This window comes from Sinocyclocheilus grahami, unplaced genomic scaffold (assembly GCF_001515645.1).
Source record: "Sinocyclocheilus grahami isolate Dianchi unplaced genomic scaffold, SAMN03320097.WGS_v1.1 scaffold939.1, whole genome shotgun sequence".
Taxonomy (NCBI): Eukaryota; Metazoa; Chordata; class Actinopteri; order Cypriniformes; family Cyprinidae; genus Sinocyclocheilus; species Sinocyclocheilus grahami.
Window position 1 is genome coordinate 330,103 of NW_015506118.1, and position 18,894 is coordinate 348,996.

Sequence of the window (18,894 nt, forward strand, 5' to 3'; positions counted from 1 at the left end):
TATCTATCTATCTATCTATCTATCTATCTATCTATCTATCTATCTATCTATCTATCTGTCTGTCTGTCTGTCTGTCTGTCTATCTATCTATCTGTGATCTAATATGTGTCGCCTTTAAAGTTTCAGAAGAGATCTCAATAATGTCTCAAGCTGTGCTCAGATTTTCCGAGATACACCAATCAAAAGTCAGAGATCTCAATATGAACTCAAACATTTTACATCCAATGATCCGAGCTGCTCCACATTCATTGTACTTACTGCATAATAACTAGTGACTCGTTTTCACTATTTACATTTATTTTAGGAGAACTAAAAGAACTAAATCCGAGATATCACAATGAAATATCACTGAGAACTCAAACACGTCTCGTGAGATATAAAACAGTGTTAATATTTTCCAATCAAACACACATTTCAGATTCCAGAGCGCAAGAAAACACGACCGGTGTCCAAATCAGGATTAGGAATCTTAGCGGATCTCTGTCAGGGATTGGTGTGACGTCCGTGTGATGAATGACAGTAATATTTCTCTCAGCTGTGAGCGGGACGGATCGGGAACAGAGGGCAGAGACACGCTGGCAATGCCCAGGGGCACCGCTGCATCTCGCCACGTCTTCCTGCGTGTGCCGCTTTCTCTCTCTCTCTCCGTTTGTCTCTCATGCCAATATTTTATAAGGTACATCAGCAGGCCAGAGCTGCGGCCGCTACACTGGATCACAGATCAAAAACCCTCTTCACTAAATCTAACTTCATTTCATTTTTATTTAGGCTTTTTTTATTCTAAGTTTATAAAATAAAAATAAACACGTAAAACTACTGAAAAACACAAAGCCTGATTTTTTGAAGCAGTAATATAACAGTGATATTACAAATATAGTAATTATATCTGCAACACAGAAATGATGGCAAAGTATTCATAAGTTAATGATAAAATATTAAACAGTGAATTTTGTTTATGACAAAGACATCAAATACTATTTTTATACCTGTAAATGCATAATATTTAGAATAGTATATCATTTTTATTTTAAATATGTAAATATGTATTTCTAATAATTACAATTATTATTTGCTAATAATGTCGTTTATAACATTTACATGTTTATATCTAATAATTAAACATTAGAATTTTATAATCTTAAATCATATTTTAATATTTATATCTAACAATTGTGCAAATAACTGCAACAAATCCGACACGTTTTAAACACAGAATACTGTATGCAAACGGCTGCTCGATGCATTTGTGTTTTTCAGTGCAAAACAAACACACAATCACTAAACACACACACACACACACAAACATTCAGCCGCTGTGTGTTGCGTGAGGATTTAGTGTACGTGGTGTGTGTATGGTTTATTGTTTGGGTGTGATGCCAGGCATGAGAGATGTTGTGTGGCATCTGTGCCAGTTTGGCCGTGGCAGACGTTACGCTCAGAACAAAAGAGCTTGGGATGTGAGCAGGCGGCTCGGCCCATTTCACTGCAACCGAACGCGGCATTTTATATCATGTAGTTCACTCTATCAATCTATAAATAAAGAGAGAAACTTAAATCTCAATAAAAAAAGCTAATAGTGATTTTAACACTGTAAAAAAAGACATATATATATATATAGTGTCACCTTATCAAGATGAATTTAGCAAACCCAGAAGAAAAGCAAGCGTCTGACGCCGTCCTGAGCTCAGAGAAATGTGAGTCTGGAATAAACTTTTGCGCTTTTTATCTGTGTTTATTCAAGGGCCAACATTGCCGCCAGCATGGAAATGCTTATTTTATTCTTTTGTCATTCAAATGAAGCACTAAATTAAATACAGACACATAAACACTCGAGTGGCTTAAAAACCCCGAACGCCAGGACTGCAGATTTGAACTCAAACAAATCCGCCACTGTCCCAAACCCCACGCCGTCCAAAACCCGCTTTTCTACGGCCCCGTGGAGGCGGTCCGAGAGAGAGAGAGAGAGACAGACAGCATAGGTGAAGGTCTCTGAATGTCTCTCGGCGGGTTAACTCGTGTCCTGCAGGATTTGCCGTGACTCTTTCTTTCAGGAGCGGGATAAGATCCTGACACAGCGCGTCTCTTTTTCTTTAGCCGGCAGGATTAGTGGAAACACTCCCCTCACGACAGGATGCAAATAACCTTTCACTTCAAAAAGCACACGGAGAGGCCAACTTTTCCGCGTCTGTCACCTTGGAGCGCACGCGGCGGCTTTAGGCTCCACGAAAGCACGATGAATGGAAAATGCCGACACTAGTGCACTTGAATTTCCCACAATTCCATTGTGCTGAAAGCACTGATTCGACACATTCAGATTGTTCTTAAGTGCTGCATGCGCCTAAACTTTTTTTAACGGCAAGAAAATTTGGAGTTTGAATTAACAATAATACACAAGAAAAAAATCTGAATTTTATTATTCATTTTTAAGATAACACCTATGTTCAGAATGGAATGCAAGCACACTACACAGTGCACACTGCAGGAGCGTGCAAAACATAATCATTTCAAACAGTGTTTTAAACTGTAGAATGCAATAGAACCCTATATTGCTTTAAACGGTAGAAAAGAGTAGAATGTTACATTGTTTTAAACTGCAGAATTCAATAGAATGCTACATTGAATGTTACATTGTTTTAAAATGTAGAATATAATAAAATGCTACATTGTTCCAAACTGTAGAATGCAACAGAATGTTACATTGTTTTAAACTGCAGTATATAGCAGAATGCAACATTGTTTCAAATGGTAGATATAGAATGCTACATTGAATGTTACATTGCTTTAACATTGGTCACATGACCTCAGAAATAAATATAGCAATCTAGAATTTTTAATCTAATTTTGTGCAAATCACAACAACAAAAAAAGCTTGGTTTATTCATCACAGTGGAAATGGAAGGTCAAGATGAGAGCATTGCATTGTGGGAAACGTTCTCTCGTATAGTGTGCTCTGGAAAGATCTTTGCATACTGAAAATTCACATGCATGCACAATTAGTATGATTAGTGTGCTATTCTGAAAATGTCCATTATTTACATACCTCTTGCCTCATCACATCCACTTAACCTGGTTAAGAAAATCAAAGAAAGAAAAACAAATGTATTTATTTCTCTCTCATGAAACTTGAAGTCAAACGAAGCCGGAGGACGAGATCGTCACGTCAGTCTGTCATATCCCACGGTCGAGATTAACACACTTCCCTCTCTCTCTCTCTCTCTCTCTCACGGAGAGCTTCCCCACCGGGATCTTTTCATTTACTGCTTATTGTTTCATGTTTTACTCGTTTATGCTGCTTTTCTGTGTTTTTAATGCACGGGATTAACAAAAATGCGACAAATTCAGGTCACGACCCTCCTGAAGGAAACGAACGCCATTGGTCTGAATGTGTGTGTGTGTGTGTGCTGCTCATTTCTGCAGTATGCATGTGATTATTGTATACATGCAAAACTATACTGTGCAGCATATGACAGTATCCCACAATGCAATGCTCTCAACCTCCCCTTTCTAGGGTGTAGAATATAGTAGAATGCAACACTGATTCAAACTGTAGAACCGAATGCTCCATCGTTTCAATCTGAAAAATATAAAAGAATGCTACAATGTTCCAAACTGTAAAATTCAGTAGAATGCTACATTGATTTAAACTGTAGAACTGCAACATTGTTTCTGTAGAACTGTAGAAATCCATAGAATGTTACATTGTTTGAAATTGTAGAATATAATGGAATGCTACATTGCTTCAAATTGTAGAACACCACAACATAAAATAAAAATACATCAAATAAAATCTGAGGTAAAGAGTTAAATTATTCCAACGTTTAAATATTCCAAATAAATATTTAAAATAATTGCATTCATTTGTGAGATGGTCATGCATTTGAATTAAACATGAAACATTGATGAAGTCATGTGACATCATGCATACTGCTGCATACTACATACATGCAGTACACAGTGTAATATTTTTTGGGTTATGCAGCAGAATTCCTCTTTAAAGGTGGTTTTCCATCATTTCTTGTGCGTTAACTCAAGGACACACAACTGCACAACATTGTTGTGTGCCTCCAGCAGCCGTCAAACACCCCAGTGACACACACACACACACATGTGTGTGTTTCTAGCATGCAGCGTAACAGAGCGCAGCAGCGACGCGGCTCAGCGAATGGACGGACAGGTGCATCTGTGGATTCCCAAATGCACGACGACATTCCCAGCAGCCCGTCTCCTGCTCTCTTTAAACACACATCAGGCCGGATGGGATCGGCGCGTTCGGTCTGTAAAGGGTTAAGCGTTCGGTGCCAGCATCTCATTTGCATACGCCGCTTTCAGTTTTTTCTCGCCCCCAAAAAGTTGGCAGCACTCCTCGTTTTCCATAATGCCAGCATTTGGGAATTGTGCGTGGAATGAAGCCGATCCAATCTCCTGCCTGCGACATGCATTTTCATTAATTACAGCCTTGTCAGCAAAAGCATTATCGAAGCTGAATATGAAAATGCTAATGAGCGCTCATTTACATATTTTTCTTTGTTGGAATGTCATTAATTATTACGTTTTATGATGATGAATGCAGCTGTCGATGTTCTCCGAAGCATAATTAGCTATCAGAATGCACAGATATGATCAGTGAGTGCGAGTCCGAAACTTTTTCCGTACGACACAGAGTTTTTGCGTTCGATCCCGGAATGCTTGATGTCGGACGTGTCGTCGGATGGTCCTACATGAGAGCCTTGCGAAAAATAACCCGCAAAAAAAAAAATGCAGCTTAATTAATGCAGTCCTTAATTACTACAGCATGATGTCAGTGACTTTAATTAAGAATTGGCTTGGTTACAGAAACTCCTGGCTGTAATAAAAGTCATTATGGAGCCGAGCTCCAAAACCCTTCAGTGAGATGTGCACTGCTCATTAACACACACACACACACACACACACACATGCAGACCGTCACTCGCAACGCATGCAGCAACTTGTCTCCAAGGATACGATTTAAAATCACATCCTACTTTTCATTTTGTTCGCACTTTTTTAATAACAAGCCAAGCTCTCCGCCGCGTCTTTCTTTTCCGGTCGGGAAAACGGCAGAATCCAGTTCATGAGACTCAGCCGCTGGGATCAGTGTTTATCAGTAAAAAAGAAAAACAAGGCACGGCAGATGGGGCTATTACACATGACCAAACCGATCCATCAGGACTGAAGGGCCCAGGTGCAGCCCAGCCGCGCAACAACGCGTCATTTCACAGTCTGTCACACACACACACACACACACACACAGTCCTACATGAGCGACCCGGCCCTGCTCCCGCGAGGGCTCATCTGCACTGTACGCACACACACACACACACGCAGGCTTGTGCACACACACACACACACACACACACACACACCGATGCTCTCAGGAATATGAACGGCCTGGCCCTGCTCCCGCGAGGGCTCATCTGTAGTTCTTGCCTGACTGAGCTTGACCTGATGTCTTCATCAAACACACACACTTAGACACATACATACACACACTATGGTAATTATTCATGCTACCATTACTTTACCATAGTACGTTTCGTGCAAGCAATAGATTGTGGATGAGAACAAAAAAGGTGAATTCTAAATTAAATTTGGACTGTAATAAAAAATGAAAACTTAAATTAATTAATCTGAGCAGTCTGGATAGCTAATGAAATATTTTTTTAAATGTTTAGATTAAATTAAACAATATATAAAACTCTGGATTTTAAAAGAAATGTGTAGCAAAAATTAAACTGAGATGAACTAATATGAGCAGCCAGGATATCTACTAAAAACATATTTTAAAAACATTTAAATCAGCTTAAATAAAATATAAAACTGTGAATTAAAATAAATGGACTCTAACAAAAAATTTTATTTAATTAATTAAAATTTGAGCAGCCAGTATATCTAATAAAAAATTTATAAAAAAATATTTAAATTAAATCAAATGAAATATAAACACTCCCAGCACTCACTGTGAAGTAATTAACATCATAATATCAATAATCATTTGTTTTACTCTAGTCTCTGATTAACTGGTTAGTGACTGGTCAGAGTTTAGGGGTGTGTCCTAAAGCTGTGGACCAATCAGACGCTCTCTCTCTCTCTCTCTCTCTCTCTCAGGAATATGAGGATTCCTCCAGAATTCCTGTTTCTCCGCCTGCATTCCAGACGCCAGACCTCCATAAAACACAGCATTTACAGTCCTTCAGACAAACACAACTGCATCTGGAAAACAAAATGCCACTAATGCACTCTGAAGAGCGATTTTACACCAATTCCTGCAGTTTAGATTTCTGATACCATGAAAACACTTCCCTTGTGGACATTTACCATGGTGTGACTATGTGACTATTATATATATATATATATATATATATATATATATACTGTGAATTTTGGACTATAACAAAAATTTGTATTAAAGCAATTAAACAGAAATTAACAAATGAGCAGTCAGGATATCTAATAAAATATATATTAAAAAAATAATAATAATTAAATGAAGTCAAACAAAAAATAAACACTCCCAGACTCATTTTAAGCTAATTAACATAACTATATAAATAATAATATTCTGTCTTTGATTTGATTCTGTCTTTGATGATTTAATCGTATAACACTGTTATGAATTTGATGAACTTGGATTTGCCCATTATTATTATTAATATTATTATTATTATGCATTTACGTGCTTTTACAATTGTTGTTGTTGTTTTTATCAGTTTGGATACATGGTCAAAATGAAACATTCTGTAATTTAATTAAATAATGCATTATAATTAATAAATAATCAATTAATTAGAATTAAATTAGAATGAATAATTTATTTAATTACATATAAATAGTTTTAAAATTTACAATTTTAAGCCATTTCAGAGAGAGCGAGAGAGAGAGAGAGAGAATAAATATTTAAAGAAAAAATTATACCATTAAACAAATGTCAAAAAGCTAAAAAAATAAAGTAGATAAATAACTTTTGGTCACTTTATCATGCAGTCCTAATGGTTAGCGTGGTAAATGTTGACGAGGGATGAGCTGAGCTGTGTTAGTGGCGTCTGTTGTGAACGGATCTCTTTAGATTTGAGCGTATGGCCAATTTACACCTGAATGTCTCTGTAGAATCATGATGGATCCACCGATGAAGCTCAGCGCCGGGTGGAGGTCCGACTCCAGCCGCTGGAATGATGGGATGTGTTAATGAGATCAGAGGACCCCCCAACCATCACTGACCATCTGTGTGTGTGTGTGTGTGTGAGAGCGAGAGAGAGAGAGAGAGAGAGCGAGAGAGAGAGCGTGTGTGGGTGTGTGTGTGTGTGTGGGAGCGTGAGCGAGAGAGAGAGAGAGAGAGAGCGAGAGAGAGAGAGAGAGAGAGCGAGAGAGAGAGAGAGAGAGAGCGAGAGAGAGAGAGAGAGTGTGAGTGCGAGAGAGAGAGAGTGTGCGAGAGAGAGAGAGAGAGAGAGTGTGAGTGCGAGAGAGAGAGTGTGTGAGTGCGAGAGAGAGAGAGTGTGTGAGTGCGAGAGAGAGAGAGAGTGTGTGTGTGCGAGAGAGAGAGAGAGTGTGTGTGCGAGAGAGAGTGTGTGTGTGTGTGTGTGTGTGTGTGAGTGTGTGTGTGAGAGAGAGAGAGAGTGTGTGTGTGTCATTAATTTATTTAATAAATACATGACTAATAATTAACAATAGTATTAACAAATTAAATATTTTACAATATGATAATATAATTTTAAAAAAATTAAGTTATTGTAAAAATTATGTTTTATTTGACATTTTGTAAAAAAAAAAAAACAACAACAATGAGAAGAATCTTTACATGTTTAAGCTCTAAAACAAATATTAAAATCCTGATATTGATTTATTTGCCAAATACATGAATAATACTTTATAATAATATTAAAACATACTATAATATAAATGTACATTTATAAGTCTATTACATTAGTTATTGTAAAAAAATGTTTATTTATTTTAGATTTCTATAAAAAGGAAATGATAATAATATAAAACATAATTTGAATAATATTTACATGTTTTTAAGCTCTAAAACTTATTATATTAAAATCCTGATATACATTTATTTATAAAATAGATTAATACTTTAATATGAACAAAATAAATATAATATAATACTAACATTTGTTTAGAAAAACTATTTATATTTTGATAAAACTTACAAAAATATACACAATAATACACCATTTTAATACCTCTTACATATGTTTGTGCTCTAAATGTAATATTTTTATAGTTAAATCCTGATAATAATTTATTTATAAATTACATTAATATTAATTAAGAATAATAAATGAAACATATAATAACAAATATAATTTGATAATACTTAATATATTATTTAATTCATATATATTATTGTTATTATAAATTACTATATATAACATTCTGTGCTATAATGACTTTTATCATAAACTACAACTAATGTTGCTCAGAAAACGAAACAGTCACTATCATCTTTTTTTTCATATTCCACATCATTTCAAAAAAAGTCCTCTAATAAATTATGAGCAATCACAGAGGTCAGCTCTTTTCAAACAAACTTCTCTATATGCATAAAATACTGCAGTCCGACAGGAAAAAATGGTTTGCTGAATAAACAGCATGTCTGAAAACTGCTTGCAGGAGACAACAAGATTCCGGCGCTTCTTAACTGGGCCTCGCAGAGACCAAACCTGCTTACAGTCTGGAACTTTTGTGTGCTTCATTTAGCAGGTACATGACAGGAGGAGAACAGCGCTGGTGTGGACTGCACCTGCTCACACACACACACACACACAGGTTTGTTTTTGTGAAAAGTGGGGACATCTCTCACACACTCACACACACTCTTGTTCTGCTCAGTGCTCAGCATGTATGGTGACTCACAGGTCATTTTCTAATGAATGGATTTGTGTTTGCAGGAGAGACTTCACATCACATACAGGTAAGTCAAGTCACCTTTATTTGTAAAGCAATTTTAACAATACAGATTGTGTTAAAGCAACTGAACAGCATTAATTATTTTTTGCCCCACTGTAAGTTATAAGTTAAAAAAAATATTAAAAAATGTAATAAATAAATACATAAATTTCTACATACAATAAAATAAATACATACATTTAAATACATGATGTGCCGAATAATTAATTTTTGAAAAAGTGATCATATGAAATTTTGTTATATTTTAATATGATTTGATTAAAAACTTCCTGCTGACAAACGGGCAAAACCTTTAAATAAATAAATAAATTTTAATTAAAGCTATATTAAACTTTTATTGTTTTGATGTTTAAAAAAGCTAATTTTCATCTTTGACCCATATATAAAATAAGCAGCTTACATTTTAAAAAACGTTTTGCGTTCACATTTGAGGTCTGACCGCATGCCATTTAAGTTGTAATAAAACAACCAAGTATCTTCTATTAATATTCACCAAATAATTTTTTTCTCTAAATGCAAAATTCCCTCTTGATTTTACACTGTAGAGCCTGAGCCGGATTTCAGACACAGGAAGTGATGTCACGTCTGCTCAGAGCTCCACAGGAAGGAAACGTGGACGGACAAAGCCCTGACCTCAGAGAGCCACGAACAAACAACCGTCCGAGAGTCCGAAACTAATGCGCAATACACACATATTTCAGAGAAAAGCTGTGCATCACTATGCAATTTCTGCCAGATCTAAGTTAATTCTATTAATAATTAGGGATTCTGTGGCTCTTAGTTCACGTCTGTTAGTTGTGAGCTCGTTTGTGTGCAAGTGTACTAATAAAAGCTGACATAAAACCTTCAGTTTCTCTCTTCCAAGTAAAAAAACGAACCAAAATACTGACGACGACATCAAGACTTGTATGCAAATTTTGTCCAATCAAACGCTCTCTAGAAAGTGAATGCCCCTCCCACTGACTAGCGACCGATTCAACATGATTCACAGCCGTGATGCAGACTAAATTCTACTGGCTATTTTAAAAAGAAACTCCACCCTAACTTCCTGTTTCAACAGGAAACACATCAACAAAGGAAACAAACCACACAGATCGAGCCATTTTCATGGGGTATTTTTAAGAAGATCCCTAATATAATACAGTAAAATAACTTCACAATGCTCAAAAGAATAAATAAATATTTTCTTATATACTAATAAGTTCTTGCCTTAAAGTCAATGTTTATGACAGAGAGCGATAGAGAGCGAGGCAAACAGCTTCATATTACAGTTTTCATGCTTTAAGTCAGGCTTAATTAGTCTGAGGCCGATTATCTGCTCACTGGATGAGACAGAGACGGCCAGCGGCACAGCACAGCATTCTGGGTAAATGAGCATCAGCACTGCACACACACACACACACACACACACACACACTCTCAGAATAAAGTGACAGAAACACACAAACCAGCACACACTTTCCAGACGTTTCTGATCACTGAATCAATGACTGATTCAATCTGACTCCCTAACGAATCATTCAGATGAATCTGTGAACCGGTTCAACCGAATCATCAAAAGAACAATTCGCTCACAATGAAAGCCGACCAAACATCATAAAGCCAATAAACAATCACATGTCCCATCATGCTCCGCTCCAGCTCTTACCTGCTAATCTGGAGTTGGTGTACGGCGGAGAGATGCTGTCATGTGACGCCAGGTCCCGACTGGCCATGTGACCATACTGAGAGCCGTCAGCGTAATTCTGCAGGGGTCAAAGGTTAAAGGTCAAATATACGCATAAAAATGATTGAGAATCCCCTAGTGAAGAATATAAATACTCAAATGTTTTGAAATACATTTATTTTATGCTAAGTATTCTATAAATACATTTATATATTCATGTACTTTATATTATATCATATCATATCATATCATATATTATATTATTCAAAAATGTATTTCGTTTTTATATTCAAAAAGATATATATTTTATATAACCTTATATTAACGTTATATTAACCTTATAAAAAAGACACAATTAAATGAGATAAATATGAATTAAAGTGACACAAATTCATAAATTACAACATATAAATTAATGATAATACATACTTTATTATTATTATTTTTTTTTGCATTTTATTATTGTTTTCATACAGGGAACGTATAGGACTCATCTATGTCAAATGATAAAATATATTCCTTTTGCGTCAAGTGTTCAATACTGTAATGTATTTAATAATATCTTTTTTATTATTTAAAAGTGATGCATTATTATTATTATTATGATTTAATTTTTCATTATTTAAAAGTGATACATTGATAATGTTTGTATTTCCCTATTGTGAATGTATAAAGTAATAAAAAAAGTAAAAAAAAAAAAAAGAATAAAGTCACTCTGTGACTTATAAAGCCGAAAAATATATATAATACATAAATCATAAGTATTATATTAGATTAAATTAGATTACAATATATTATATATTAAGCCTATACATGGTTTAAAATATTATATAATTAATTAAAATTTCACAATAAACGTATAGATGATAAAAGAAATAATAATATATTATATTATATCATATCATAGCTACAAATACAAAAACATATTGATGTGTTTAACGGCAAAATCCATAAAGAGTGAAACTCCATTTATTTTAAAGAGAATATATATATATATATACACAGTATATATTGTACATGGTTCAGTAAGATAAATTGTAATGAGATGTAATGAGAAATATAAAAATGATCAGATAAATTAGAATGCATACATTATAAATAAAATGTAAAAAATAAAATAAATAATAAATATTGATGTGCTTAATGGCACAAACAATCAAGAGAAACTAAATGCATTTGGCCCTATTAACAGTTAATATTCAGTATTGGTCTTATTTTGCAAAACCCAAAAACTTGTTCCATCACTGAAATGACCTTAGCTTCCACATTACATCACAAATATAAGATTATTATTATTGCTTCTTTCCGTCCAACCACCTGCCTTAGTGTGTAAAATTTTGATTATACTCCAATCAGATCATGCTGGATAAATCCTGTCCGGCCTCACTGAATATTCAGATTCACTCAGAAGTCATTAATAAACCTGGCATAAATTAAAGGAATTCACAGGCCACACTCTCAAGACTTAATGTCAGTCTCATGCACGGCTCTCGAGGTAAATTACGGTTAGGAATCTAAAGACACCTGCAGCCTCCGACTGTCACTCAGGTGTGAGCGTGGGTCACTGGGAATAAAGCGCTCGGGAAAGTTCATTCACAGAGACGGTGTTCTACACAAGGGTGAAGCTGTGAAGTCATCTGCATTCGGCGGACGCGTGGAGCAGAAAGTGCTCCGTAAGCACGTCCTTGATTCACCTCCGATCGCCGATTCTGCTGACGGCCCTATCAGAGCGATAAAAAGTCAACATTGGCCCTATTAACAGTTAATATTCAGTATTGGTCTTATTTTGCAAAACCCAAAAACTTGTTCCATCACTGAAATGACCTTAGCTTCCACATTACATCACAAATATAAGATTATTATTATTGCTTCTTTCCGTCCAACCACCTGCCTTAGTGTGTAAAATTTAGATTATACTCCAATCAGATCATGCTGGATAAATCCTGTCCGGCCTCACTGAATATTCAGATTCACTCAGAAGTCATTAATAAACCTGGCATAAATTAAAGGAATTCACAGGCCACACTCTCAAGACTTAATGTCAGTCTCATGCACGGCTCTCGAGGTAAATTACGGTTAGGAATCTAAAGACACCTGCAGCCTCCGACTGTCACTCAGGTGTGAGCGTGGGTCACTGGGAATAAAGCGCTCGGGAAAGTTCATTCACAGAGACGGTGTTCTACACAAGGGTGAAGCTGTGAAGTCATCTGCATTCGGCGGACGCGTGGAGCAGAAAGTGCTCCGTAAGCACGTCCTTGATTCACCTCCGATCGCCGATTCTGCTGACGGCCCTATCAGAGCGACCTTTGACCTCTCAGACATCGCCGTCAAATTCAAGCGGAACAATGTCAAAATAACCTAATGTAGATGCAACTCTGAGGATGCAAACAATCCCACAATGCACTAGTTCAAAATGCAAAAGATGCTCATCCAAGGTGGAGGATGAGAAACATGAGAAGTATTAAAATCGCGATTAATCGCATGCAATATAAAAGTTTTTGTTTACATAGTTTATGTGTGTGTACTGTGTATATTTATTACGTATATATACATACACACCCATGCATGTATATATTTAAAAAATATATATTATGTTTAGATTTATATATAATACAAATTATATGAATATAAATAACTACATGTAAATATTTTCAAATTATATACTGTATGTGTGTGTATTTATATATACACAGAACACACACATATATTATGTAAATAATGACTCGATTAATCATTTGACAGCGCTAATTAAAATGCTTACATTTCATTTATGACTGAATAATGTCAGTTAAAAAATGACATTAAAACTATTTCACCCAATATTTGTGCACACTATATGCATGTACTTTTATTTAATTAGAGTTTATTAGTTCAGCAACACATTAACGCCATCCTCTACTGACAGCAGTGGTGTTTATATTGTATTCTATATCATATCTAAAATAGAAATAAATATATGTTTAATGGTGCAAACAATACATAGAGTATGTTTAAAAAATGAAAAATGAAAAATCAGAATTGGCTCTAATTTAAAATATGTGTATACTGTACATATATATGTTTCAATAAGATAAATATCATAAATTAAAACGAGAGTTAATTTATATTTACATTCATTCATTGAGCTTTTATCTAAAGCACATAAATGAGGAATACAAGTGATAAATACATAACAAATAGAAATAAATGTATATAAATGCTAAAATGAATAATCTTAGATAAATGATAAATACTACATTATATCTAAAATAGAAATAAATACTGATGTTTATAAACAATAAATGAAGTGAAATTCAAGAAGAAAAAAAATATATAAAAATTTCAATTCCCATTTCAATTAAATAATTATAATAAATTGAAATGACACAATAAATTTAATTTATTAATTGAGCTTTTATCCAAGGTGACATGTAAATGAGGAATATAACAAGTGATAAATATATAATAATTATACAAAATAAATATATATATATACATGATAAATAAATATGATATTTAATATAATATAATATAAACCCAATCAATTTTCATGTATTAATTTAGCTTTCATCTAAAGTGACATCTAAATGAGGAATACAATTGACAAATATATAATAAATATAAATAAATATATAAATGACAAATAAATAATACATATAATACATAATATAATATAATATGCAGGTATTTTTTATACTAATTAGAGTTAATGCATCATTAGTTCAGAAACACATTAACGTCAACATCTATTGACATCAATTTAGTCAAATTAGTCAAAGTCTGATCTGTGAAACTGAAGTTTCATTTTAAATTAGGATGTTGCCTTAGAAGTCAGCTGCCTATGTAGGGAGCCTACAGCAAGACGGCTCACTAGGGTTTGAACCCGAACACTGAAACCAAAAGCATTTATAAATGTGTAAGAACTCACCTTTGTGGCACGAACTCCATTCCCCCAAGACGAACTGGCTCTGTCTTCCAGATCTACAGAGAGATGGACAGAAATCACATTCACAAACTCATCTCAGACATCTATTTATTCATAAATCCTGTTCAAATCTGCACTCAAATGAAAAACGTCCTAATATTAAATAAAAACAGTTACCATCTTCACGCCGTTCATATTTCCCGCAGTAATGCAGGCCGTGCGTGACATAAATGTGATGTTTACATTCACACAGGTCTAATTCTAATGACGGAGAGACAATGCAACATTATGCACTTTATAATGGCGGTAATTAACGACGCACATGCGGCTTCTGTCTTTACATTGTCTCAGGCTCTTTCTTCCTAAACGCTTTATTGAATCGCCCACCGTGAAAAAAACCCCCCTCTCCACAAATCCTCTCCCACTCACAATGAGAACTCAATCAAAACACGCTCAGCAAACTTCACTTCAAAGTGGCCCTCGTGACGCTCATTTATCGCAAAGTCAACAGCTGATAAAAGGAGCCTCCAATCGTACAGGCCTTCGTGACTTAAAGAGAAACAAACCGCTTTAAAATAAGCTCCGCTGAACCGAGTAAAGCAGCAGATCTGTCATCGACGACTGACGGCCAACACAAAGACTAAAAAGCATCCGAATGCAGGTCTGAATCGACTGGTTAATAACATTCAGACAGCAGCTGAGAAGGAGACTTTCCTGATCCTCACAAACTCATGGAAGCCTGTCCTGCTCACATTTCACTCCAGAACTATAGAAACAAATTAAATAAGTAAATAATAATAAAATTAAGAACTATCAAAATCTATTTCCTTTTAACATTATTTTCATGTCAATTAACACAATACCTCATTCTCATCAAGTTTCACTCAGGCTTGTTTTTCTAATTCCTATTATTATTTTACTAAATATTAATAGGAATTAGAAAAACAAACATGAGTAAAATTAGTAAAATTTGTACATTTTAAAATCAGAATAAATTAAAGGATTATTTCACTATGTATATTGTATGTGTATATATATATATATATATATATATATATATATAAATATATATATAATATGCTTATTAAATAAACATATAAATATGTTTATTTATCTTACACATAAATTGGCATAAATTAATCTATTTGATCAATTAAATTTTTTTTATGTTTCCTTCAAAAATATGAATGATTTTTATTATTATTATTTTGATAGCATTATTATTATTATCTATATTTGAGTGAATTATCATTGAGTAAATATTATTTATTTAATTTATTCAGATTTTAAAAAAATTAAAAATATTTAAAAAAAAACATTAAGTGAATTCTTCCTTATTTTACACTAATACAAATTAAATTTTAAAAATGACATTTACTTTTTTTTTTGGATTATATATAGCATTACAATGAGAATTCTGTGGTGAAATGTCAAAATGCGCAAACAATCTGTTATAATAACAGTTAATTTAGTCTAATTTAGTCTTTCTTTCTATTGATTTTGTGGTGAATTATGAGCGGCACATGTTCCTGTCCGCTCTCGTGAAATTCAGCTCTACAGGAAGACACATCTGACATCACTTCCTGTCACGGTCACTGGATCTAAGGGTTTCTAGAAGGGTTTCTCTCTAAAGCCAGTTCAGGTGAGACATAATTAATTTATTTGAGCAGTCTCACACACACACACACTCACTCACACACACACACACACACACAGACACACACTCATCCATTATTTATCAGACTCTCTGTAACTCTCTATGTAATTTATTACTCTGAATCTCCCTCCTTATCAGCTACTGCCCACACATTCTCACACACACACACACACACACCTTTCACCTCTCAAACCTCTCCTGGCACCATTATTTATCAGACTCTCTGTAACTCTCTATGTAATTTATTACTCTGAATCTCCCTCCTTATCAGCTACTGCCCACACATTCTCACACACACACACACACACACACACACACCTTTCACCTCTCAAACCTCTCCTGGCACCTGGGGTCTCGCTGCCTAAAGCCAGAACAGACCAATAGACCCATATAACACACAGACACACACACACACACACACCCACACACGCAGATCTTTTCATATTTCTCTTTTTCATCACTACTCTCTCAATCTATCCGTCTTCACCAAGATGGAGGTGCAATTTCTGTGTGTGTGTGTGTGCGCACTGACTTATATTTAAACCAAACTGTGGGCACATTAACATGAGGTAAAGCCACTAAATTCCCAACGAAATCACAAATGAGATCTCATTAATATCTTAAATGTTTCTCCTAAACAGCAATGAAACCAGATAGAGACTCGTGCCAAAAACTCAGAGAAACCTCTGAGCAGTAGCATGTCTTCTAGACAATTTCAGTTTAACGTGGCTCATTAGCATGACAGATAACCTAGCTTAACTAGTTTGGATTACAGTGAAAACAAGCACAGAGTCCAAAACCACTCAGAACCAGCTTCCACCAGACCACCAAAACCAGGATTTCAGTGCTGTAAGACGCTAAAATCAACATCCGGATCCGCTCAGAACTGGTCTGATCTACTGGAGCTGGGGCTGTTTGAGATGAAAGATTCTGCAGATTTGATTGACAGCTGTCAGTCAGAGAGCATATTATTCCTTAAACAAAAACACCTAGAGCTCCAGATGTTACGTGAGAAAGTAAGAACATTTTTACATAAAATTAGATTTTAAAAAAGACTGCATTTATTTCAACAAAAATACAGTAAAATCAGTAAAATTGTGAAATATTATTACAATTTAAAACAGCTGTTTTCTATGTGAATATCTGTTAAACTGTAATTTATTTCTGTGATGCAGCGTTGAATTTTCAGCATCATTCCTCCAGTCTTCAGTGTCACATGATCTTCAGAAATCATTCTAATATGCTGATCTGATGCTCAAGAAACATTTCTGATTATCATCAATGTTGAAAACAGTCGTGCTGCACAATATGTTTGTGGAAACTGTGATGCATTTTATTTCTCAGGATTCACAGATGAATAGAAAGTTCAAAAGAACAGCATTTATTTGAAATAGTAACACATTGCAGATGCATTTACTATCACTTTTGATCAATTTATTGCATCTTTGCAGAATAAAATTTTAATTTATTTAAAAAATGAATGTATATATGACTTTCTGTACTTACTGGTTTATTTTTGTTCTGAAATAGTCAATCATTTATAACTGAACAAAATGTTCCACAGGAGGTGATGATATGATTTTGATATGATTTGAAGTAAAGAAAATGCAGCAGTTTGTTCTTAAAAACGTATCAAACAGAACTAAACTAATCAGCTGTAAAATAACTATTCCTAACATCTAGTCTAGCCACTAACCCTGGCCTTGTAATAAACTAATACATTATTTAAAATCCATCTGACAAATCAGAGTAAATATTGACATCACAGCGGCCTCATATTCGGGACACGGCAGAATATTGTTTTATTAGAAATATTTACTTGAAGCTTAAATATTGTTTCGTATCTAATATTGTTTGAAGAGTATGTGTGTGTGTGTGTGTGTGTGTGTGTGTGTGTGTGTCTCCGGCCTCTCGTCAGCGTCTAATGAAGTTACAGTGACAGATGAGTGTGTGTGTGTCTTTCACAGATGAAATTAAGGCTCCTGACACAAAACAGACTCATATTAATAGTGTTACGTGTGCAGTGAGACACAAACAGAAGCCTGTCTCTCTCTCTCTCTCTCTCTCATGCCTCCTTTCATCTGTCGCTCTCTCTGGCCTTCAACTCCAGCAGAAGAGACGGAAAACAGAGAAACAGAGACCAGATGAGAGAAGAAAACATTTAGAAATATTAGAAAGTGTTGTACTTCAAAATAAAATTTAAATATTACTGTCTCCGTTATTGCACAAAAGCTGCATTTGTGTTAGTCTGTCTTGTTACCTGCAGCGCGCACACACACACACAAACACACACACACACACACACACACACAGTGACAGTGGGTCATTAACCCAGACCTCCGCTGTCAGCTGGACTCCAACATGTCAGTCTCACACGACCCATAACCCCCTGCTCTGATCCAGGACCAGCACAGCCCTCATGAGCTTAATGACAGAGCTGTCACACACACACACACAGTCCATTCACATAGTTTCTGCTGAAGACGCAATGCGTTCTATATGTTCTGCAATATCAGACAGAAACACTCAATAGAATGATAGATAGAAAGAACACTAGAACAACTGACAGAATGATAGAATGATAAACAAACAGACAGACGGACGGATGGACGGACGGACGGACGGACGGACGGACGGACAGATAGATAGATAGATAGATAGATAGATAGATAGATAGATAGATAGATAGATAGATAGATAGATAGATAGATAGATAGATGGGTAATCCCGATG

At 35.0% G+C, this 18,894-nt stretch overlaps 1 protein-coding gene across 3 annotated transcripts in view; it reads right to left on the reverse strand.

The window, feature by feature from the left end:
• LOC107564475 (transcription factor 4-like) overlaps positions 1 to 18,894 on the reverse strand; it is a 178,401-nt gene that overhangs the window by 119,207 nt on the left and 40,300 nt on the right. For all 3 annotated transcript variants that reach the window (XM_016249568.1, XM_016249569.1, XM_016249570.1), the window contains 2 exons: positions 14,508 to 14,560; positions 10,583 to 10,679 (listed from right to left, as the gene is read on the reverse strand). In XM_016249568.1, coding sequence (XP_016105054.1) covers positions 10,583 to 10,679; positions 14,508 to 14,560 — 150 coding nt within the window. The remainder of the gene's footprint in view (positions 1 to 10,582; positions 10,680 to 14,507; positions 14,561 to 18,894) is intronic.